Source organism: Ctenopharyngodon idella, chromosome 10, assembly GCF_019924925.1.
Source record: "Ctenopharyngodon idella isolate HZGC_01 chromosome 10, HZGC01, whole genome shotgun sequence".
Lineage (NCBI taxonomy): Eukaryota > Metazoa > Chordata > Actinopteri > Cypriniformes > Xenocyprididae > Ctenopharyngodon > Ctenopharyngodon idella.
In genome coordinates, this window is record NC_067229.1 from 9,404,663 (window position 1) to 9,431,369 (window position 26,707).

The 26,707-nt window shown below is 36.7% G+C and overlaps 1 protein-coding gene across 1 annotated transcript in view; it reads left to right on the top strand.

Annotated features, from left to right (window-relative positions):
* The first annotated feature begins 579 nt into the window (after nucleotides 1-579).
* Nucleotides 580-26,707, top strand: part of nek7 (NIMA-related kinase 7) — a 74,503-nt gene continuing 48,375 nt past the window's right edge. The window contains exons 1-2 of the mRNA XM_051910856.1: nucleotides 580-842; nucleotides 23,717-23,796. Coding sequence (XP_051766816.1) covers nucleotides 23,743-23,796 — 54 coding nt within the window. The 5' untranslated portion in view covers nucleotides 580-842; nucleotides 23,717-23,742. The remainder of the gene's footprint in view (nucleotides 843-23,716; nucleotides 23,797-26,707) is intronic.

Here is a 26,707-nt window from a genome sequence, read left to right on the forward strand (position 1 = left end):
TGGTAAAGTGCAACATAACATAATAAAATAGATGTGGTGTTAACCTTCCTTTGAGAATAGAGTAGTGTAGAAGTGAGGTAAAACTCGTAACATTGAATTACACTGAAGTGAAATTTACAGAATAGAACTGCAGCGAAACAATAGAAAATTAGTGAACTGAAAAACAAGAAAATAGAAGTTTGCTGAAATGTACATACAAGAGAATACATTAGAAGTGAGGTGAAACTTGCAATGAGTAGAATAAAATTGAAGTGAAATTTACAGAATAGAACTGAAGTGAAATAACAGAATATTAGTGAACTGAAACAAAACTGATAAGAGTAGAAAAGTGTAGTGAATATAACAGAACACTTGTGAAGTATAGAAGTGACGTGAACCTAAGAGCAGAAGCATAGAAGTGAGGTAAAACGTGGAGAATAAAATAAATTTGCAATAAAAAGAAGTGATAAGAGATGTACATGATAGAACTTAACTGAATAGCATCTTTCCGCATTGCCTTAGCCTACTCTTTTCTCTGTGAATGTTAAAGTTATTGGCCTGTGTGAAGTTCCCCTCCCCTCTCCAGCGAGCATGCTGGGATGTGTGTGTAACTAACGCAAGTCGGGAATGGCGTGTTAAAGAGCGCGCACACGCACATACGGACGTGAACACACACTCTCTGTAGGCGCGCGCGAACAGCTAGCGTGTGTTGCGGTGTCGCGCAGGAACTCAACTGGAGCTCGACCTTGACAGACTGGGACACCATCATCCTCCTCCTTCTCCTCCTCCTCCTCCTCCTCATCATCATCATCATCGGCGCGAGCTCCAGTTCAGCGCACTTGAAACTCAGCTGGCACTTCCTGGTAAGAGTTTAAGCTTCATTCCCTCCTGTCAACTTCAATAAATACTTTTCCGTATTTATTGTCACAAAACAATGACATTTTGAGTCGGTGAGGCAATGTGTACGCGGTAAATGTTTTATGAGGTTAAAACAGAAAAGTCTGAGGAAAAGTTGACAGAAGTTTGGGCTAGTTTGAGTTAGCGCGCTAGGCTAACGCTGCTGTGGCAGTAATTCAACTGAGACAAACATTCAAATGATTTGATTTAACACTAAAACGCTTTTATTTATCCAGACAATCACCTACCCTGTTGGGAAAGTTAGTTTGAAGCTGTTTTAAAGAGTGTCGGTTGTGTTTCTAGCAGTGACATGGCACGGTTAGTTGGAGCATTAGGCTAAGCTAACGTCTGTCAGTGTGACACATGCAGTAGACATGTGAAGAGAAATTCACTCCTAATTACATTGGCCAAGTAACCTTAAAACTAGATAGCAATGTTATTTAATCCTCTGTTCCTCTTGAAAATCATAACTAAGTTGTTCATTTGAGAGTGTGAGGGATTTCTTACTTTGGCAACACTTTCCAGCTGTTGACAGGAACGCGTTGGTACTTGTTTTGTGTTCTTTATGAACCTCATTCACAGTGGTATTCTTCACGATGATATGAGTGAATCAGGGGGAAAGTTTGTTATCACGTCTTTTGGTCACTTATATTTTTATTATGTTAGAAGTCCAAGAAGATATTAGAAGTTTATGCAATGCATTACCTTAAAAAACAGTGAAATTACTGTGGAGGCAGGGTTGGTCAGATTGACTCTGAACAATGAATCAGCACAAAATTTGCCTACCACTGTATTTCAAGTTTTGATATATAGTGTTTCTTGGCATGTTATTGCAAATATTTCACCCCAAAAGTTTTCATTTACTCACCCTCATGTCTTTCCAAACCTGTACGTTGCTGTGGAAAAAAAAAATTAGAATGACACACCTTTCACTGACATTGTATGGAGGATTATGCAATGAAAGTGAACGTCAACTATTAAGTCAACATTCTACCTAATATCTTGTGATGAGTTCAACAGAAGAAAGGAAATCATACTGGATGAATCAACATGATTGTAAACTATGATGTAATTTTCAATTTACTGCACTTTTTAATATCAAATCCTTTTTCTAATATTAACAAAACTCTTATCGTTGGAAAGGTCTGAGACTCAAGGTTCCATATATGGCATAGATACAAGTGATGCTTCTGTTTTTTGTGACAGAAGTGATATTTTGACAGAAATATATGAATCAATATTTAATATGATGGAAAGGGTGAAAAGAATTGTGCAAATTTAATTATCAGAAATGTGGACCGTGTAAATGAGGACACTGTGACAAGTGACGATTGATAGGCCAGTTTATGGTGACATGAACTATCCGACAATGGGGTTCATAAAAGACACAGTTATGACATGGTAGTATGTCCCAAAACTTGCCTACTTTTCTACTGCACACTCAATAGTATGTAATTTTTTCGGAAAAAGAATACATACTTTTACGGCATAGAGTAAGTAGGGGAACTGGGATGCAGCATGTTCTATGCAAGTCAGTAAATGATGTTTGGCTGATATTAGCATCAACCTCAAACCACAAAGTGGGCCGATTAACAGAAATGTGACCTCTTGAGTCAGTTTATAATCTTTGCATTGTTACACAATAGGTCTTAAATTCTTTTAAAAAATTGTATTAAAAAATTTTCATGTCTTTTTAATGTCTCTTTCCCCGCCATTGATAGAAATTTCTGTCATTTATGAGACGATGGGTGCTTCTCAATATCCCTCCTTGTTTCCTCGCTCCTCCGTTCTCCATCCTATGACCCGGAAAATCCCGGATCAAGCTCAGCCATCTTGAAGGACATCTCAATTCTCTAATTGCACCGCGAGGAGGCGAGGAGCGAGGAGCGAGGAAGCTTCCTGAGGAGTCATGAGCGAGGATACACAGGTGTATCCTTTGTGGAAGTCTTTCTCGTCGAGAAACGTGATGCACGTATAAATTCTCCTCCCCCTTCATATCTGTCACAATAATTTAAATGTATGCTTTACTCTTGCAGTTTAAATAAACTTTATATCTCACATATCTCAACGGGGCATCTTGCTTTATTAATATTTATTATAATTTTTCAAATAACCAAACTTTAACAACATATGGGTAGATCCCTCGAGTGCAGCTGATGACGCTTTGAAGTGACGATGGATATCATTTCACTTGATTCAATTCCTCTGTCCTTGCGTCATTTCCTTGTGTCCTTCCCTCGCATCCCGAAAGGGGTGGAGCTAAGACGCGAGGAAAGAAAACGAGGATGCACAAATAAGAATTGAGAAGCACCCAATGTTTCCCCGCTATTGACGGAATTTTCTGTCTTTCCATGTTTTCACTGTTATACGGTAGGGGGTGCTATTATGCATCTTCTGAAAGAGAACTCAATATGCTGATCAAAACAAAGGCGAAGCAGCAGAAACAAGCGACAGCATATGTAAGCAGATGCATATATAAAATAACGCGATCATCAACATGAAAGAAATCAAAACTGCCTAATGTTACTGAATGAAATATCGACCCACAAAGAGGTATAGGACTGTGCAAGCTTTGAGTAAATCGAGTCTATCAACTCCCCAATCTATGTTTTGATCATCCGATCCAGACATAGTCTTTGACAAAAATGAAATTATATTAGTGTTATATAAATGCAAATGCAGCAGTTTTGATTAAATAAAATAATGTTTTTGCTCAGGTTTTATGCATATGATGGTGTTTTTTTTTCTTCTTCTTAAATTACTTTTCCTAAATAAACAAGAGATATTGCAGTATATTGCCTTTCTTACAGTTTCACAATATATTGCAATATATCATATCGTAACCCCTGTATTGTGATGTTAGGGCTGGGATGATAAATCGGTTCATCTTGATTCGTGGATCGATTCTGAGATTTTCCGAATGCATCGCGATTCTCTCTTGAATCGACTGTGCTTAGTTTTTAACAGCAGATGGCGCTCTACGCTAGTTTTTAACCGAACACTCAAATGCACACGAAGAAGAGCGTTCGTGCGTTCGGCGATATACTTGCACCTCAAAATGCTTTTATGACACAAGATTATTGTCTCAGCCCTATGTGATGTGTATCATATCGCCAGATTCTTGGGTCAAATGATACATAGGATATTTTTTTTATTACAGATATTTAAAATTTTTTATTGCTATTTAAGTTAAAGAGATTTTAATGAATCCATTTGGTTTTTAGGCAATATTTTATAGTAGATCATTTAGTTGACCCTCATATTTGTCCTTGTATAAGTTTTTATGACATTGTCATTATCAGCATGTAATCATGACTTGTTTTTTAGGCTGATCTGGCACAATTTGAGTTGTTCTTTTCGCATGCTTCAAGACAGATGTGTTTGTGAAATTTGTCGTCCTTTTTCTCCTCTCTCGTTGCTTTAGATTTCCTCAGGAAATGAACTCTTTCATAGCATAATTACACTATGCATATGCCACTGTAAACACAGTAATAGAGACGCTGACAGCCTGCGTTTGTCACGAAATACGAGAAAACTGTAGTAAATATGCGCTGTGATCCAAAAGAACAACCTCGGTCTCTTCGTATGGGTCGCTATCGGCATTTCTTACGTCGTCGCTGCAAACGACACTTAATATTTCACACAGGATGACATGGAGAGAAGGCAAAAGGCTGTGTGTTTTGAAAGCCTGTCTCCCTTAATACGCAATACCCGAGTGTTGCAAATAGCTGGGCATGCCAGCCTGGCATACTAACACTCATCAGCTTTCCGCTGAGTTTCTTCGGCCCAAGGCCTGTCGAGGTCTGTGGCTGGAGTGAGACGTAACACCCCCTCGTTCTGGGATCTTCCGCGACAGGACCCTACTCTCTGCATTCAATCAGTCAGGGAAACAAACAGCCGGCTCAAGAGCTGCAGGAGGAAGCTGTGGTGCTTTTTTTTTTTTTTTTTTTTTTTTTTTTCTGTTTGTTTTTCAGAAGTCATGCCAAGTTGGAACTCCGAAACCTTTGGCGGTGCCTTTGCAGGGCAGTGGAAAAAAAAAAAACTTTACACGTGCCTGATGCCAAGCCTGGAAGCTCGTGGGGTGCTTGAACTGCTCTGGAAGGTCTCGAGAAGTGGGCCGGTTCCCGGGCCTCGCCGCGAGCAGGCATTGGTGGGGGGCCGAGGGGGCGTAAACTGAGGGCGAGTGCCACCATACTGTGAAGGCCGGGCGAGTGGCCAGCATCGTTGACAGTTTAACAGTGAATATTTTACAGCACAGCATACTGCATGCTGTAAACAGGGGTGAGCTACATAAAGGCTGTTTATCGTACTTGGGAAGCCTTGAAAAAAACAGCATCTTTAAACCCCGTATTAGAATAAAGCAGATGGCTTGGGCCAGTGTGGCTCAGGAAAAAGCCGGAGATGAAAGCAGGCCAGTTTCTTTGAACAAGGAGTCTGTCACATTACTATCTCCAGGTCTCTGGGTCAAACCGTGCACTGAGCCATGCTTTTTTCACTCTGGCTTCGGCCAAAAATCTCCCAGGGAATCTCATTGATATTGATGTTTTGATGTTGCAAGCATTTTCACTGGTTTTTAACAGGCCAAGTGCGTTTATAAATGCACAGTTATGATCTTCAAAGTGTTTTTTTTTTTAACAGCGTCATTTGTCGTGACCGTTTTGTCAACCGTTAAAAGTACAATAGCAGTAGGAACACAAGCCTATATTTGCCACCTTTGCTGGTGGATTTGGTTAGACCTCAATGACGTAAGTAACTGAAGTAATAATTTTATTTTCTAAAACATGAATAACATCACTGATCAGAAATCAGCTTTAAGGAGAGGCGTTTTGGCAGAACTGTAGCTCATTTTAAGCAGCCAATTTGGATATTTGGATCATGATTTATGAGGAAAAGTTAGCATTTATTTAACAATCATTGCCAGCTTGATCAGTAATCAGTTTGTCATGTTGAAACTGGCAGATTGTTTTAAAGTCTGTGGATTGCTGTGCTGTCTTGTGCTTTTTTAAAAAAAATGCTTTTATTCGCTAATAAGCCTCTATTTTTATATGATTTATTTGTACTCAGTAGGGCTGAGTATGTTAAAACAGATGTTCCAATTTGATTCCGATTCTCGAGCTCCTGATTCGTTTTGTTTGATTCAGGTTCATTTTTGGAGTATTTCAGATACAGTGTCTATTTTGCAATATCTCTATTCTAATGGTGCAAATTATACAGTACAAAAGTTTGGATTGATTACATTTCACATTTTTTTTAACTGTTCATTAAGAGAACCAGCTCAAAGAGTCATTTGATTCAGTAATTGGACTATACTGGATGCCCTGTATATTTTTGATTAATCAAAAATAACTAGTTCATAAGAGTCATTTGTTAATGAATCAGACTACAATGCTCATGCTGTATATTTTTGATTCAATAAAAAGAGCTATTTTGTAAAAGTCAACTTTGAACGACTCAATTTTACAATGTTAGGAAATATGGCAGGACTCCAACATTACAGCAGTCTTCAATAGTAAAATCTCTGAGAATGGGGCATAAGCCTTCACATACAGTACAGAGCAAAGCAAGCTCTACGATCTTAGCACCCTTATATCTCATGAAAAGGGCAGATCCTTTGCGCCCTATTAAAGATTCACCAAAGACATTCTCTTTAAGTTCTGCTCTGTGTTCTGAGAAAGAAGCACGGCTGATAGTGGTACGAGATGGTTTGAGTTTTACAGATGTATTTTCATGAAAGAGGTGAAGGGCAATTGATGAATACGCATAGAAGGGGTTCATAGAAAGGGAAGTCCCTAATGGTAGATGGGGTGGAAAATAGACCTCTCAGGGTTTCTGTGAGCTCCTCGCTGCAGGAACGGCCAGCATCAATAAACGGCCCCACTGAGCAACCCCTTGGTAACTTCCGTTCAACCTTCCATCATTATGGCTGACTTGTGTTTTTTTTTTTTTTTTTTTCTTCCTGTTTGCCACTTTTAATTGCCACTAGTGATTAGTAAGGTTGACTTTATCTGTACTGTTTGGCAAATATTATACATGACTTCCTTAGACAAATTAGTTGACTAGTTGTTTAGGCAACCTACCAAGTAGTCAATTTTGAAAATATGTAATTTGGCTAATTCCTTGTAAAATAGTTTTATGTAGACTGAACTTTTTAATTGATATTTTTTTTTAAGTATGGAATAAAAATATTGATCAAAACAGTACAGTTTTTATCTTTTTATCTACTTATTGGTTCATTTTTATGTAGATTGAATTTTCTTTTTATACTTTTTTTAATATTGAATGAACCAGAATATGTGGTAATATTGCAAACACAAATATTGTGTTAAATGTTTATTTTGCACATCCCTAATTCTGACATGGTTTTTATAATACTTTTTAGATATCACATCTATTTGCATGACCAAGGTGTTGAAATAGTTAATTGGCTTGTATCATTTAGACTCGTAGAAAAACACAAAATGTTTCTTTCCTCGACTGAATTGTGATGTTGACGAACTGTCAAAGGCCGCAGAAGAAAACATGTTATGATATGCGTCCGATTATTGCATCATGAATATTCTAGAGAAATGAAGCATGATCAACATCTGTTGTTTTGGTTCTGCGTGATACAGAGCATAACGGTAATAATGTATCGTGCGTTCAGTGATTGCTGGGATGCCACTGAAATCGTTGTCAAACTTTTAGCCACTCCACATGATGAGAAGAAAGGGCCTAGGAGCTAGAGATGGAGGGATATTCAGGACTGTAGGCTTCTATTAGCGTGATTGCAGCTAGTGGCCTTGACCTCTGGCTGCGGCAAATAAAAGGAATTTAGGCCTGAAGTGGAAGTTGTCACATCCCGTTGTGGTCAGAGGTTAGCTGGAGAACTTTGTGGTCAGTGACATGGCTTAGTCCTCATTAGACCACGTGAGATGGGGTCTGCTGCATGTAGGGTCACGGGTACAGCCAGGGGTCGTCAGGCCACAAATAACAAGCAGTTGTATCATGCAAGAAAACATTTGTTCACTATTTGAAATTGTTGGCTGTGAAATATTAGCCTTGATGTCTTCTGAATTCATAGGCAGAATACAAGGCTTTTAATCATTACATATACAATGTATATGTGTGTGTGTGTGTTAGGGATGCAACTATGCAGTTAGCACACGGTTCAATACATACCTCAGTTTTTTTTTTTTTTTTTTTAACCATGGTTTTCGGTTCAGTTCTGATGGCTTTGTACATCAGTGTGTTTTTTGTTATTCTGTGGGGATTGGGGATTATTAACTAATTTCTGTATCCAATGCGTATGTCACGTCACTTGACAAAGAACGAAGGGCTTATTGCCTTTATCCAGCATTTTTAGCTAGATTTGGTAGTAGATAGTAGCATAATACTCACCTTCAAAGTTGTCGATGTAACTTGAGATGTTTATGGCCCTTCTCCATTTTACTGGACGGTGTGACAGCTGACAGCCTCACAATATGATAGACATCATTTACAGTAATCCAGGGAAATTTTTGTAAGCAGCGACACTAAAAAGTCATCTTCTCCTCAGTCATTTTGACAGCTCTAGGTAAGGAACAATGGTTTACGGCGCTGCACAGCACAGAAATTTAAATGCAAACCACCCTCCCCCCCCCCAAAAAAAAAAAAAAAAAAAATTGTACCGTGGAGGTCATACCGAACGGTTCAATATTGTATTGAGAATTTTGGAATCCCTAATATATGTATGTGTATACTGTATGTGTGTCAATATAAAATATTCAATGAAATATTGGACACACATATTGGATAAAACAGTATATATATCTATTGAACTTTTTTAGTTTTGAATTGTTTTGCACAAATATTAGGAAAAATAGTTCATTTTTGTTAGATTCTTGTTAGATTGAAACTATTTTATAATTGTAATTGATATTTTGTAGTACTGAATGAAATATCGCACACATATTTTAGGGCTGGGCGATATGGCAAAAAAAATAAAATCTCTATATTTTTCAGAACGATTGACCGATTCACGATTTCGATGATTTATTTTTATTTTTTTTGCTGTTTAACTAGTCAAATTAACTTAACTACAATATGATATAAGTAACATTCTCTTTATTAACAATCTGGTTAAAAAAGTTCCATTCCAGTGCACCACACATGAAGTGATCAACATGGTGTAAATGTAAAACAATTTGTTAAAGATCTTTGCAGAAATATGCCTGAAATATGAAGGCAAATGTTGTACAAACTTATCTTAAACACATCCTATATACTCAGAAATAATATAAAATAAGAAAATGCTAAATATTTCTTAGCCAAAAAGTAATAGCAATAAATAACACCAGTAATAGGCTATTATTAACAGCAATTTGCTTTGTAAAAACAGAAAACAACAGCAGCTTTCAGCCTGTCACCATCATGCAAACGTGAAATATCAAACAGGTTTACAGGTTTTTCATTCCATTGTGGTATTTTTCCTATTGTTTTTATGTTTGGCAGACATGTTTAGGTATTTAGGTGCTTTTTTTTCCGAGTAAAAAAAAAAAAAAGCTCAACTCGCGTTTAATAACTTTGCCTTTATTTTTCTCATTCCACTGCCTGCGTCTCATTTTTATAACGCAATAACGCATTTCTGAATGAACAGCCACTTAAGAATAGTGATGTGTTCTATGTTCATAGAGCGTCACATGAGAGCGGTTAATCAGGCGCGCCGGCGCCATCATGAGGTCGGATAATTTTCGATAATTTCCTAATACGGTTATCATTGCTGTATTGTCAACATGTCCAATTGTAACGCTTGCTAACATTTTTATTCAAAATTGTGATTTCTCAATTTAAAAAAATAATAAAATGGAGGCAAAACATTAAATTCGAATTAATCGAAAAAATCTGAAAAATTGCCCAGCCCTAACATATTGGGAAAAATAGTAATTTTTTTACTTATATATATATTTTTTTTTTACTTATATTTCCTTTAACCCCAAGTATCAATGAATAATAAGTATGCTTATCAGCAGTTTTTTTCCACTGAATTGCAGTGTATTCTGGAAAGAGTACATGCAGTGCTTCCATAGAATCTCATTTGGTATCACCTTTCAGATCAGTGTTTTTGTTTCCATGAAAATAGCTTTTTTCACCAAAAAATCTGGTCTTGATGACATTTTTTTTCTTTTTTACAAGACATTTTTAAAACTGGTGCCTGCAGGTACGTGCGATCTAGCTGAGATCTCTGAGATTAATGTCTTTCATGCTCTGCTTTCTTTAGAAGTCAATCAGGAAGTAACATCGATTCACTTGACAACTCATTGACTCTGTTTTTTCTCAGTGCATCTAGTTCAGTTGAAGAAAGACCTATCAAATGATATTTTGTAATGTGAGTTTGAAGTTCTTGTGCTGTGCAGTTTGTTAATGGGCTGTGACTTTGGCACATTCAAATCAACCTGCTTGACCAGATTGTCATCAAAATCATTGTTTATTCTAGAGTGAAATGTCTTGGTGTTAAGAAGTGCCGTATATATTCTCTGTTTCTCGGTTGAGGACTTTATAAATGTGTTTGTAACACAATGGTAATCTGGTATGTCCATTCATAATTTACTTTAATTGTTGGCACATGTTTTTGAGAGCTCATAGAACGTGCCATGACAACTGGTACCTGCATTTTAAAAAAGGAAAAAACAACTTTCTCTCTGTCTCAAACGGTGGCAGTTGTTTTTTTTTCCAAGTTGAACCTCATTTATGCAGTTTATTAATGGTGAGTGATAACACCAGTGTTTTTTTAATTTTTTAATTTTATTTTTTTTTATAAATACTAGTGCCAGTTGCATAAACTCATTTTGAACTTTTTACACAATGACTGCAGTGTTTGTTGGTTATACATACATAATATTACATATAAAATTATATTTTATTTATATAAGCAGGCTGGGCAATATGGTCAAAAAATCATATCTCTGTATTTTTTGGCTAAATGACGATATATGGTATGTATCTTGGTATTTTCTAGATTTTTATATTTGGATTTAGAAAAAAAAAATCTGTATTTATTTAAAAAAAATCTTATTTCACATCCTGCCTAATGTTGTCCTGCAAACAATGTTCATATTGAAGGCTATTAAAACAAATGTAGTGAATATAACCATATAGTCTGGCACACTATATATGTACAAAAAAGGGAAAATTACATTACATTCTGACATTGTAACATTACAAACATAAACATTATTTTTATGTTTGTAACAAATGTAACATAAAAATAAAAATAATGCTTTTTAAAGCAGAAGTTAAATTCATTATTCTAAAAATGTAAAAAAATAAAAACAAAAGCACAGACTAATAAGCTAGGCTATTTTGATTACCCCATTACAATAGTCACTTTACAGTTACTGTTATCAAAAAAATACATTTATACTTTTATACTTTTAGAATAATACTTGTTACTTTTTTTGGTAGGTTTAAAATTCTACATATGACACATTTATTGTTCAACAACAAACATTTTAGCAAAATGGATATTTTAGTCAAAATTATGGCGATCCTATTCCATTGCACTCCATCTGTTTGGCGCACTTGTGCGGTGGCGCCCATTCACGGAAGTCTATTAAGTTTAGAGGAGATTCACTAGCAGAAGGCTAGTGAATCTTTTTCTGTCCACACCTGACAGAAAAAAGGAAATATTTTCATGACTTTCTAACATTTACAGATGGAGAATATACCTGTGAAATGTAAGATATGTGCTGAGGAAGACACCACATCACAAATGCATTAAACAGCGCAAGTATCTGTCAGCACATGAATCTGTCAGACTCCGAGCATCTATACGTGTTAACTTTAATAAGATTAAGATATAGTCATTTTTAAAGTCCTTAATATTAAGCATGTCTCATGTTTAGGACAAATTGTATTATGCATTTACCCCGCGGCAGAACTCCACTATTTTTCAGATGCGCTCATATCAGACTACTGTATATCATTATAAATGGTATTGCCTCATTCCGTATTGTATGTAATAAATATATCGATATATCGTACAAACTCAATATACCGCCCAACCCTAATACACATACATGCACTGCCCGTCTAAAAAAAAACAAAAAAACAAACAAAAAAAAGTTGCTTTGGATTTAAATAGGCAAATGCTTAAGAGTCTATGATTGGTTCATTATTGCAGTGAGTATTATGTTTCTAACATGTTATATGTTTGGCAACCGTTCTTCTAACACCATGAAGAATCATTTTCACACATGAATAGGCACCTCTGAGTCCAGACCTTAAATTCATTGAAAGTCTTTTGGGATGTGCTGGAGGAGAATTTATAGAGTGCTTGACTCTTGCATTTCCAAAACAAGATCTTGACCAAATACTGATGCACTTCTTGATGGAAATAGATGTTGATATTCCAAGTGGTGCATTTTTGGTCAAGATCTTGTGTTGACAATGCAAGAGTCAAGCACTTTGTCAAGTCTACTCCAGCACAGAATGGTTAATCTTGGCTTTGTCTGATCAATCTTGGCTTTGTTATCCTGGAATATGGCCATGATGTGTCTTCCTACATGGTTGTTTAAGAAATGAAAAGCTACACACTCCATCAATTAGGGTTAGAGGAATGGTTGCCAAACATATAACATGCTAGAAACATAAAAATCACTGCAAATGCAATAATGATCCAATCATAGACTCTTAAAAAGCATATATATATATATATATATATATATATATATATATATATAATGATTTACCTGTTTTTAATTTACATGTAAATGAAAATGTTGCTCTAAAATCATTGTAGACAACAGATATTAAAAAATACATTACAATAAACATTAATCCTCTCATTAACTATGAGGTCTAAATGTTTTCAGTGCATTTGGATAAAATGTTTATTCCGCATCCTGTGTTATTCAAATCGGTCATCTTTGCACAGACAACAGGCTAGTCAAGTTACCTCTAATGGATTATTTGCATCACTTTAGGACTCCCTTCACCATGCTCAAGCTCTGCACATCAAACAGCGTTTGGGGAGCTGCGCGCCCCTGCAGGGTAATTAACTGTTCCCTCTCAGACCCTCTACTATAAAGCACCTGCAGGCTTGACGGCACACTCACAAAAGCCCGAGCCCAGAACTGATTCATCAAACTGGCCCTTGAGAAGACGCACACAAAAGGCATGAGGCCGAGGTGGCCCGGGTCTATTGCTGCCCTGCCAGCTCCTCTGAGCCACGTCCTTTTGACTCAAGCATACGAGAAGTGGATCATTACACCTGCACGCACTCCAGCCTCCTACGCCGCATCGAATGTTTGTGTGTGTGATGATTGAAGGAGCCCGACTTGGATGAGATACAAACGCTTGCACGCCGTTACTGTAGCGGGTTTCCGACCCCAAAGCAGAGAGGTAGGGCATCTGTAGTGCTCTCAAAAGTGTGCTCCTCTGAGACTTGCCGTAAAATAAAGTCAGGTATTAAAGCCAAAGGCCTGTGCACTACTTTGTGTGTGGGTATAAATCAAAGCCGGCCCTCACATGCAGAGGCCATTTGTGCTGTGCTATTTACTTCCGCTGAGAAATAATCATTACCCTATAAAATGTGAAAGTGAAAAATGTAAAGGAGACCTATAAATAGACGCCAAGCAGGAATATGGATGGCCAGGCCAGACTCCCTCAAGACCGCAAGACTTGGTTCCTTATGGAAATGCAATCGTTGCAGGCTAAAAGAAAACAGCCCTTTAGATGAACTAGTGGGGTGCGGCATTTGTATACTTGCAGGATATTATACAATTAGGCTGCATTTGGTGTTTTACATAAAGCTTCTTGAATGTTCATTGAGATTAATGAAATTCTTTGTAATATTTGAACATTAATACAGCAGTACATATGAGCATATTGTGCAGCATATGCATTTGTTTAAGGCTTAATTAATACTGACGTTGATTAAATCCTGCATAGTTATATAATCTTGTGGTAATTACAATATGTCGGGCAGGAAATCCAAACATTCACCTGTCATCCATCGACCTCAAATATGGCTTATCGTTTGAAACGTGTAAGGAGTGGCAACTTTACATGGCTGCTAGCTCTAACGTTAACCTAGATAAATGTGTGCTATTATATATCCAAGTGTTCCTGAGGAGTGTGGAAGGCAGCTAATGTATAGCATGCTTTACTGCACGACATAGAGGCGCCGGCGCGATCGCTTGCATTTTTTTCAACTTAACTTAAAATCGTCATACAGACAATAGTAATACATCATTCCAAACTGTAAAGGGTCTACTCTTATTTGTATACACTCACAATAACAGCAAAATAGTGTGCTATTTATGGAGTGCGTCCCATAAATAAACCGAAACTGTGTATAGGCTACTTGCCTCACAGACATGAGAAATACATCTATAGAAAGCTTGAAACATCTACTTTTAAATGAACCAATTCAAATCAAAAACAAATACTCTCTGATTATGGATATGAAAGGTGCATTTCTCTCTATTGGTGCGTTACTGTGGAGGTGATGAGTCAGCTTCGTCAGCTTCATCTTTGCAGCCGACACTGACGCAGACAGCACTAGTTTATTAATAAACAATTGAAAAGTTATTTTATAATAATAAACTTTTATAAACTTGCTGTGTTTTCCAACACATTCATAATCATTACTTTTGCTAGTGGCAAGCATTGTGTGAGCTTGAGCGTGTGGCATATATTCCACCCCCAGTATATTTAAGTAATTAAATTAATATAAACGTGCGATTAATTGACTGATGGCTTAAATGAATGAGTCGGTGGCAGCCATATATAATATTATTAACATTAATGATTAATATTTGAATGGAACAGTGTTAAATATCTTAATAATTGTCCAGTTAGTCAAATAGTAGATCAAAAGTGCTCTGACAAGTTAAAATTCATAAACGGCATGGTTAAATAGCTGCATAATCCACAAGACCGTATCCTGAATCTTCAAACATGTTTTGAGCTTCTCCATGGCGACTTGCACTTCTATCCTCATGTTTCTTTCCAGCACTGATTAAAATAAACGTGCAAATGTCGGTCCTTGTTAATTTCCGACTATTCCATCATTAATGATCAGTCTCGCTGTCATAAAAAGGATTCTTATAATCATGGCCACTGCTTTTACTGTATTCACAGGCTCAAAGCGGCCTTTCATGTGCTGTTCATACCACGCTCTTCTAGTGTTGGCTTTCGTTTCCTTCATGCACTCTTGAATTCGTCTGCGTATGATCTGGTCTGCGTGAACACCTGTGAGCAAAGGCTAATTTATGTCCAGAACCAGTTAACATTCAGACTCCTTGATCCACAAAAAAACCCTCCTCCCTTTCTTGTTGTGTCTTTCCTTTTCATGCATGAAAAAGTAGTCAAGAAGCAGGGAATTAAACACATATAGGGCAGCGTGCATCACATGATCACTTAAGATGCCCTGTTGTGCTTGCTAGGCTATTGATAGGTTCAGTTTTGTCCACTTTTATTATTCTGGACATGGGAACACTGGGTGAATCTATTCTTTGATTAACTTTTCCTGCTTCATAGAAAGAAGTATGCAGTACATACATAATGGAAATTTGATATGAAATCACTGCAGCCTCCAGGAGTTGCCTGAGTGTGTGCAGTAGATGAAACTCATTCACATAAAGTCATGCAGAAACATGCAGACTTCATATATAAATTTAATATTCACACACTTGTTCATATGATTAAGTGTACAACCCTATTTTGATTTATTTGTCCAAAATTTGGCAAATTCAGTGACATTCCATGTTATACTGAAAATTCTGTTTTACAGCTGGATTCTGATATTCTATCCATGTTTTTTGCAACACTGAAATCTTCGAGCCCTAGGATTGGGAATGTTCCAGTGAGTGCATGCGTTTACATGCACCCTCATAATGCGATTATAATGGATTTTGGCAATATTGCGATTTGTCTTTCCCTCATGTAAACGCAATACTTCGATCAAACTAATGCGATTAACCTAATGATCGTCGTAACTAGGGGTGTAACTGTACATGTATTCATCCCGAACCATACGGTAGGGACGTCACGGTTCAATGCCTGCAATCAGATGACAAATACAGTCACAGGTGATTCACACTCCAATGCAGAAGGGGGGCGTGTGCAGTAATGCATTGTAGCCTAACCACTTTTAACCAGCATTGGCCACCAATAATCGCAATAAGCTCTGTTTTGTTCCTTTTGATAACAAAGTGTCATCTTTCAAATTCTGTCAGTTTTATCACGAAATTCAAACAATAAATGCCATTTAGATCGCTGTATAGGCGCCTCAGCGCAGAGCGCAAGTGAACGTGATCATCCCTTCCTCTTTACTACTAGTTACAGAATAAACATGAATGAGCATCTGAATGTATGTTGAAAGATACAGGGCAACTTACTGAAACGTATCATATCTCGTGTAATCGCTCAATCAGTGTTTCAACTGTGGAAAGACATCAATAAAACAGCTTGTAAACAATGTCACGTAGCATTACATTTAGGCTACCTCAGAAAAGCCATTCAGTGTTCACAACTTGTTAGTTTGCTAGAGAAATGAACTCTTTTGCTAAATATGCACCGTATTAGCTTATGTGTTAATTATATTTGACTTATCCTGTTAGTGATGTCTTAATTATTTAATGTATGTTTAAATCTGTCATGAAAACAAGTTATGACAGCCACTGTGCAAATGATTTTATTTCAACAACGAATTGAAGAAACATAATATTATAATTAGATAAGTTATTGCAAAAACTGTGCAATTTACATACAATTCTTTTATTATTATTTGAGTGTTGTTTATTATATCTAAAAATAAATAGCAACTGATTTTAATAGTTTGGGATCTGTTGTTAACTGTAACCTTTAATATTATTATAGTAATGTGCAAGTAAGGGCTCACTATGTAGTTTACTGCATTAGCTAAGATAGATTTTTTTTTTTTTTTTATCCTTAAGAACATTTTAATTATAATTTAATGACACAATTTGTTCAGTAAACCACAGTTTAATAAAAAAAAAAGTTAGTTTTCTCCCCCTGCTGTGCTTAACCATGACTTCCAAACCGAGGTACATACTAAACCGTCATTATATTGATTATATTATATACATATTGAGATTTTATTTTCAATATGTAGGCATGTAAACACCGTAATCGCATTATTACCGCTCTAACCAAAGCGTGCATGTGTTTGGACATACACGGATGCCAACTTCATGAATGAACCCTATGACATTATGAAGTTTTCCCTCGCTCCAAAAAGCTAAACTTTCTGCACAGTCTCTGCTCTGTATCTTTATCCAGACACAGCGCAAAGAAAGTAATGCTGCATTTGCAAACCCAGTTACCGGTTGGGATGTGTTATCATGGCGCCAAATAAACTTCCAATACGTCCATAGAAATCTGTTTTTCATTTGAAGCAAGTAGAATAAACAGGGTTCCTACGCAGTTTGGAAAAGTATGGAAAAGTATGGAATTTGATTTGAGTAATTTCCAGGTCTGGAAAAGTATGGAAAAAAGAAATGAGAGTATGGAAAAATATTTGTGTTTCCAGACTATTGGCTCTATTCAGTTTTCTAATTTATCATACCTGCAAACTAGTCACTTTTTGGCAAAATTAGCCGTTTTGAATCAAAATACGTCATTTATGTGAATCATTTAGATCCGAAGAGTTTTTTTTTTTCGGGTTGTGTGTGTGTGTGTGTCACAAGATTCTCACAAGAATCGAAAATGGGCTACTTTCCCATTGACTGGAGTGAGTCGCGATCTTTCTTGGTGCTCTGTGGCGTGACAGATCGCTGTAGTGCTCGTGAACCAACCATCTCTTCCTCTTTACTAGTTACAACACAAAATAAACATGATTGAACATCCGAAGGTATGTTGAAAGATACAGTACAACTTACCGAAATCTGTATTCACATGCAATCGATCAATCAGTGTTTCAACCGCAGAAAGGCGTCAATAAAACAGCTTGTAAAAATGTCACATTTAGCCTACCTCAGAAAAGCCGTTCAATGTCCAAAAACGCTACAAAAATGAATTTCGAGAGGAGCATTTTGCTAAATATATGCACTATAGACTATTGCATATTCATTGTATTTTTACTTAACATGTGCTTCGATATTGAATGTATAAATCCGTTTTATGACAGCCACCATTCAAATGTTTAGGCCTACATTAAAAAAAGAGTAGAAAAATAGTTGTCATTATGTTATTATAAAAACTTCCTTTTGTGTAATTTAGCCTATATGTAAATAGCTTACAAATCAATTTTAAGCTAATATTATAATGATGTACCAGCTGTGGTTCCCTGTATAGTTTACAGCATTAGTTTTGTTTAGTTCTGTATAGATTTTCACAAAAATCACAAAAATCTTCTCCTGGGGGAGGATGCCCCCAGACCCCCCTACATCTATTTAGTTCCTACACGTCGCCTTTTTCACCTCTCTTCACTTTGCAGATATGTTTATATGTGTATGATGAAAATGTGTAGGAACCCTGAATAAAACAGTGGCCAGTAACATTCCTACTGTATCTGACTTGTTCATTTGTATAATAATGTTAAAAATAACCACACTTTTTAGAGAATGAAAATTGTGTGTAAACAAGAGTGAAGAGGTTTGCTTGTGTCATGTAAACATCTTACTGCGATGAAGTCCTGATTATTGGAAATAATCACATTATTGGTGCATATGTAAACGTAGTCAATGTTGGATTCAAACTTAAATTTCCAGCATGAGCACCATATCTCCATGTGTAGAAATTGTTTACCACCAAGCCACAGCTCTATCTGTTTTATTTTAGTTATAAGAAATATTTTGCATTTAATAATTTTAATGCAGCGAGTTAAGAAATGGCTGTCTTTCTATGCAACTATGCAGCAATAACTGCCGCTTACGTTGTTAGTCAGCTCCTAGGCCTCTATTTCAAGTAGGTTGCCTACTATCATCATGGCACGTAATGGCCCTTTTGTCATGCTAAGCTATGTATAGCTTCTTAGTTGTTGCCGCGGCCCCTTTTCAGTATGTTAATTTTACAAGCAATGCAGCTGTAAACCACGTGGACACCGTAAATAGCCAGTGGAAAAAACACAGATGAATGTTTCTCTAGACATTTGGGTGTTGTCGAAATGTGTTGCATGCGTGTGTATACAGTCATCTCCAGAGGATGCGACTCCTGTAATCATTCTTGTTTGGGTGCTTGTGTGCTGATATCATGTGGCATTTTTAATTGATTCTGTTAATGAGGGTGTTGGCAAAGGGCTGTGGATGGAAACTGCTGATGCCCTGAAGTCATTTTGACACGGAATAGGTCAATCAAAGCAGCAATGCTGCCAGCCTCAATCTGAACTGCTTGAAACTGAAGTAGAACTAACCATCAATGAACGCAACCCATCTTGTGCCGACACCGTCAAATGCCAGACAGATTATGTACCAAAGTGGCAAAATTACTTCTTTTTTTTTAGAATGATAGACCGATTATTGATTTTTTTTTTTTTTTCCTTTTATAACTGATTATTTGCATGTTTATGTGTCCGATAAGTATGTAGAACCAATATTTATTTATTGTTTTATTTCTGTTTTTGACAATTATAACAACAGCACTGAACTGAACAAACTGGTTTAACACTTTTTTTCAATACTGTAATTTCTGTAATTTCACTTGCATACAAAACAATTTCTACATCAATAAATTTCTTCATCAATGAATAGTCTAAAAAAAACAAATGCGCTGTCACTAAAGTGTATTTTTTAATAACGGTAACAAATACATTTTAAAAAGGTATAAAACTGCATGAATAAAAAACATTACTACTTTAACGTAGCTTAATGCTCTCAGTTACATCTTTTTATTTATAACAACAGCAGTAATATTAAAAACAAAAGGCATAATACATTTTCAGAGACTAATGGGAGACATGGGAGTCTATCCACTTCACTTTGCATGAATATAAGCAATCGTTTTAAACTACAGTTTTAAAAGGTTTATGTGTTTAATAGATTAAAGAGTGAAGAGAATGGAACACGCTGGAATATTCGCTGGAATGTGCATACATTGTCAGAAAAATAAGCAAAGCAATAAATACATCATCACAATTACAGAGTCCATCTCATCTGGCATGTTATCAGAATTATTAACTGTTTTTGTTGGTCTAGATTATGAAATATCCTACCTGCTGACAGAATGCTGTTTTTATCTCGTTTACACAGAACTTCTCTCACTGAGATAATAATCTCCACATAGCTGTAATTATTTAGATTTTTATTAGCTAAATAGAAAATGTTAATATCATTTAAGGAGTCTTAAAGGGTTAGTTCACCCAGAAATGAAAATTCTGTCATTAATTACTCACTCTCATGTCGTTCCACACCCATAAGACCTTCATTCATCTTCGGAACATAGATTAAGATATTTTTCATAAAATCCAATGGCTCAGTGGTCTTTAGAAGCCCAGAAAGCTACTAAAGACACATTTAAAACGGTTCACGTGATTACAGTGGTTCAACCTTAATGTTATGAAGCGTCGAGAATACTTTTTGTGCTCCAAAAAAACAAATAACGACTTTATTCAACAATATCTAGTGATAGGCAATTTCAAAACACTGCTTCATGAAGCTTCGAAGCTTTACGAATCTTGTTTCGAATCAGTGGTTCGGAGCGTGTATCAAACAGCTATCAAACTGCCAAAGTCACGTGATTTCAGTAAACGAGGCTTCGTTTTGTCATAAGTGTTTCGAAATTTCAGTGGTTCACCACAGGGGGCCTTGACTTTGGCAGTTTGATTCATGCTCCGAACCACTGATTCGAAACAAAAGATTTGTTAAGCTTTGAAGCTTAATGAAGCAGTGTTTTGAAATCGCCCATCACTAGATATTGTTGCTTGAAGTCGTTATTTGTTTTGTTTTTTTTGGCGCACAAAAAGTATTCTCGTCGCTTCATAACATTAAGGTTAAACCACTGTAGTCACATGAACTGTTTTAAATATGTCTTTAGTAGCTTTCTGGGCTTTGAAAGTGTTAATTGTCTCGCTGGCATTGGAGGCTTCACTGAGCGATCGGATTTCATCAAAAATATCTTAATTTTTGTTCCGAAGATGAACAAAGGTCTTACGGGTGTGGAACAACATGAGCGTGAGTAATTAATGACAGAATTTTCATTTTTGGATGAACTAACCCTTTAAATGAGTGGATCTTGTTAAAAGCTACATACAGAGGCCATACTGGAGCATTCCTAAGCATCAACCTGGTGAGCGAACGGGACTATGAATGCAACATTACGATAGTCAACAGAGAGAGAATTAAAAAAAATTTTCTCCATCATGCACTCATTCATGGATGTTTTATTTAATTCATGTGTGTTATGTCTTTATTGCGACATGACTTGATGGATTACGTGACACAGTGAGTTCATCATTATTTTAGTTTAAACTACATATCAAGCATTTATGTAGCATTTCATTTGTTCATTAAATCCATCCATCCATCCATCCATTTTTGGTGTCACAGTATTATAGTAAATTTTTTAAATAATACAGTTATTGTATTTTTATCCTCTGGAATATGTCACATTGGAGAAGTAAAATGGTTACAAATAGCATTTCATGTTCACTTTAAAACTCAATTCCTGCATGATTGCAGTTTGATTTGTCACTCCGATTCACAGAATTGTGTAAAATTGTTTGTTTTTTAATCATAATAGGGAGACAACAGCAGTGTTGTACATTGCCATTAGGAGCGTCCATTGACTGCAGTCTCAAACTGCTAATTAGTGCCCAGAATTTTTCACCTTATCTTTTGAAGCTTTGTAAAGGAAGAACATAGAGTGTATTATGTAAGTACTCTTTTTGGGAGCTCTTGTGTTTAAAAACTTACCCTTCCAATACTAATGACATACTCGTAGAGAGGCTGTTTAAATGTGTGGCTTTAATGACTAGTTTCTTCCCCAGAGAAAAAGCGTCACGCAAGCAGTTTCTACAATCCTTAATGTAGAGACAAATTTAGCTAAACTGCAAAAATGGCAAACAGAAACAAATCTTCGGTGGCAACAAACCCTGTTCTGCTCGCACTGCCACTCAAATCTCAGACGTGGGGTTGGTGCTTAATTAGTGTTATTAACCTTCAACAAACCGGGCTGATTTTATTTTGCCATGGTGACAGCTTCAGCTCCATTTCTCCATTCACCGGCATGAGGTATTTTAATTGGCTCGAGCTCCTCGATCCACTCAGCCCTGACAACGCGCGGAGACGGACGTTCACCACGGTGAGCGACATGTAAATGGCCTTTCTATGAAAGGAGTGTTTTTTTTTTTTTTTTAACCCCTTGCTCATATTCCTTCAGTACAGTGAGGACACGGCAAGCTCACCCGAGCTGCACGCTGCAGTGAAGTGACAACCGAGCAATCATTAAAAATTTTGATGGCTGCTGCACGCACAGGCCCATCTCCCGGCTTGATGTAAAGAAAAGCACGCAGCCATCTTTTGTATTTCCTCTCTGTCACCGACGAGAGCTCAGGCCTAATTTATTCCTTCTCATCGTCGGCTCTGCAAAGACAACACGTCTTCACTGTTTCTTACTTGCACATACGCTTTATTGTGCCCACATTAATGCCTCTGTAGGCTTTCGAGGAGCAGTAGACTCTACGAACAGATATTAGGTGCTCTATGGGCGGTTGTTATTGAAGGTTTGGTTTTTGTGTGTGTAAATAATGAAGGAATCTTTGGGTTGACATTTGTGGTTAAGCTGTATGTTTTTTTTTTTTTTTTTATATAACGTCCTAAAATGGATAACTAGAGATCAGGATGATATTATTTAATGATTCCAGATAACGTTCACTGTTTCTGAATTAACATTGAATTTATTCAAAAATTAAAGTAACACATTGTACGCAATACACCACCAAAATTTTTGAAAACAAAATATCCATTATTCATTGCTGTTAATTAGCTAACTAAGTTAAGTCACTGCATTTATATAGCACTTCATACAATACAGATTGTTTTAAAGCAGGTTTACAGTGATAACAGGAAAATATCTTCAACAAACAACTCACATTTCAAACAATGTAGTGGACAGAGTGTGCAGATTTTTACCAGATTTGTAATGAGAATATTAAAACTTGCCAAATACAATTTGTTAATTTAGTTACAGTTTCAGTTTTAGGGACCCGATGCTGCCATAGTCTCTTGCCAGTCAATTTGCCAAGTCAGCAATAGACAGAAATCAAAAGGTCCAGATTATATCCCAAATGCTTCATTCATTCATTGCCTTCAGTTTGACCTATCCAGGACACAGATGTGCAGTAATCCACTTAATCTACTGGAAATAATGATTTCAGAAGAATACAGAATAAGTAATATCATTATGTATTGGTATATTACTAATTGACTAATTTAGAGATCATCTAACTGATAATAATATTGAGTTTCGGTGGTGGACCTGGTCCTATACCTTCTCATCTTAAACTGTAATTGTGGGTGTATAGTATTGTGACTGTATTTCACTACACGCATTCAAATAATATTTTTGCGACAATTTCCTCTAGCACTCTACGAATAGGCTTCAAGTTTTAACAATGGATTTAGCAATTGATGTTTACTATTCAGTTTGAAGGGTCTCCAGTACCATGGCTCTTTGACAGGTCTCATTAACACAGTGGGTGTTGTGTTCTCGTCGGATCGGGTTCCTCGGGCGAGGTGACGCAGGCCAGCCGTTTCCGCGGCAGCGCGTGATTGTCAGGAGTGCTACTCCGGACCCTAATTCTATTACCAGATTCACACATCCACCTTCACTGGAGATTATTACACAGAGGGAGGGTTTGTTTCTGTAGCCGTGCCGAGAATGGTTGATACATCTTATTTTGTTTTGTTTGTTTGTTTCGCAGGGGTGTAAGGAACTGCTGCTGTCACAATGGACGCCCAATCACAAGGCCAGCAGCCACCGGTGCCAGTGTTTCAGCCACAGGTTTGTGTTCTCTCACACATAAACACAAACACACCTGCAGTCTAGCCAAACTTTCTTTGTAATCTTGTTATAAAGCCGTTCTACAAAGCCACTTGAGTTTTTTTTTTTTTTTTTTTTTTTTTTTTCCCCGTTTCTACCATCCTGACTCACCACCTGCTTGCTTAGCAGCATGTAGCACGAGCCTGTCGCCCTCTTCCACATCCACATCTGCCCCCGTCAAATCTCCCCGTGTCTGTCAATCCACCCGCAGAGAGACAGGCGGCGGTCTGCTCCGGCTGTCTCTCTGCTGTGCCGGGTGAGAGGTGATAATGAGATTCTGCTCTCTGCACAAGCAACGTTTCCTGCACACAGGAGCCATCATGTGTTTCCAGTGCCAGAGACAGAGGTGTTGGAAATCTGCTGCTTTTAGCAGTCTTTTGCTCTCTCACTTCCTCGTTCTCTCTCTTAATCTCTCTTTTGTCGTACTTCCTTTTCACACCCCCAGACTAATTCTCTCCAATCGTCTGACTCCATTATTGTTGTCTTGAGTTACATTCAAATTAGAGGTTGAATGTTTGTACGCTGATTAATGGCTGCCGATACAAGCTTTTTGAACATCAGATATCGGCCCTCATTTATTTATTTTAATTTTTTTTATTTTACATGAGCATTTGGGCAGCATCGTTCTTGTGCGTGTAAATCTGTCTTCATTAAAGGGATAGTTCACCCAAAAATGAAAATTATCCAATGATTTAATCACCCTCAAGCCATCCTAAGTGTATATGTCTATCTTCTTTCAGATGAACACAATCAGAGATATATTTAAAAATATCCTTGCTCCTCCAAGCATTATAATGGTAGTGAAGGGGTGGTGTTTTGAAGCCAAAAATAAATGCATCTATCCATCATAAATATAATCTATACGGCTCCAGGGGATTAATAAAGGCCTTCTGAAGTGAAGTGATGGTGTTTTTTTTTTTGTTTTTTTTGTTTTTTATCCACATATAAAACTTTATAATGTAAAGTAACTAGCTTCCGACAGACGACCGTACACATACTGTGCAAGTAGACTTGCACCAAATGAGTATTGTATGACGCATGATGTAGTATCGTAAGCTTCGACGCCTCTCGCGATTTAAACAAATAGATCTGTGCAACAAACTGAAGCTCCTCTTCTGTTATATCAAAATCCTCTGACATTTCTATTTAAAATTTCTTGTTTTAGACTTCTAATTCGTGACCGGTGTTTTGTTTTGCTCTATCCTATACACTTCTGTGTTCGTCATCGCGTCATGTCAGAGTTCACTTTTCCGCCACAAAACGATGTGTACGGCCGTCTGCCGGAAGCTAGTTATTTTACTTTATAAAGTTTTAAATATGGATATTTTTCTTATAAAATCCCAATGCTTCGTTTAAGAAAGCCTTCATTAACCCCCTGGAGCCGTATGGATTATTTTTTTATGATGAGTGGATGCATTTATTTTGGTCTTCAAAACACGCCCCCTGTTCACCACCATTATAAATCTTTTATAAAGATTTATTCTTATTATAAAGCCAGGATATTTTTAAATATATCTCAGATTGTGTTCATCTGAAAGAAGAAAGTCATAAACACCTAGGACGGCTTGAGGGTGAGTAAATCATGGGATAATTCATTTTTGGGTGAGCTATCCCTTTAAACACTTTTGATGGATATTTAGAAGATCATGTTTTAAAAGTGAAACAAGCCTTGTCACATACATTGTGTTTTTCATCTGGTGAAAATAAAACATTTTATTTGGTCAATGTAAAAACATCTTCATCTTCTGAATGCTTACATCTGGGCCTAATTGATATAGGAAAACATGAAACAGCATTGAAACATTACTGTTGGTAATTTACTGTTCATACTTGTTTATTACTGTAATAAGATGATTGACAAAATGTATTTTGGGTTTCCCTTATCTGGAGAGAATTTAAAAAAAAGAGTTCTCTGATTTTTCAGGCTTGTAATTGTTAAAAGTCCCTCTTAAAACCTTTAGCTTTGCTTTCAAACTATAGTCAAATGTCTTGTATACTTTGATTTATATTTGTACTAGAAGTCGACCAGTCGACAGATATTGAATTTTGCTGATAACTAAGGTAAGGGAAAAGCTGAACCCAGAAGTTTTTAAAATAGATATTTTGAATATGTATGAATTTCTTTAGTTGGATGGGACAGCCCAGGCATAGAGACTATAGGAGTCCAAAATGTATTAAATGAGTTTATAAATACTGGTTCTTGGTTATTTTAGGGATTTTTGGTTGCAAGTTGGTTCTGGGATTTGGGCTCCTGTACTCTTTCAGATATACTTACTTCAAAAGGTATTGGCCGATAAATTAGAATTTGGCTTTTTTAACCTTTTGAGCAGTACGTTCCCACATATGGGATTTAGAAGTTCAGTGACGTCACATAACTGCCAGATTCAAACTGTGCTTTCGCGCTTTGGCTGCCCCTTTAAGCAAGTTAGTGAATATTTTAAATAAAAAAGGAAAAACAAAATAATAGCGATACTAGTGTTACGTGACAAGTATGACACATGACCATGGAAACAATAAGGGCAAATGTTCTAAAATAATGGTTGCCTTAAAAAAAAAAACTCACTCTGGGGTCAGCTAGAATATTTTAAACTCACGATTGAAAGGATTAACCTTAGTTATCGCACAAAATCCAATATCGCTCGAACTTCCTTGACCGGTCATATTGATTGGTCTTATTTTACAACATGTTGTCGAGTACAGCTGTGGGTGAAAACTTCAGGCCTGCTGTCATCAATATACATATAAGATATTTGACATTAATTTGAAGGCAACACTCAAGGTAAGTCTGGCAATGGATTACACCATGACAGCTTAAAAGAATGACTTTTACAAGACTCGCAACAAGCATTTAAGTTCAACTCGTATTCCCTTG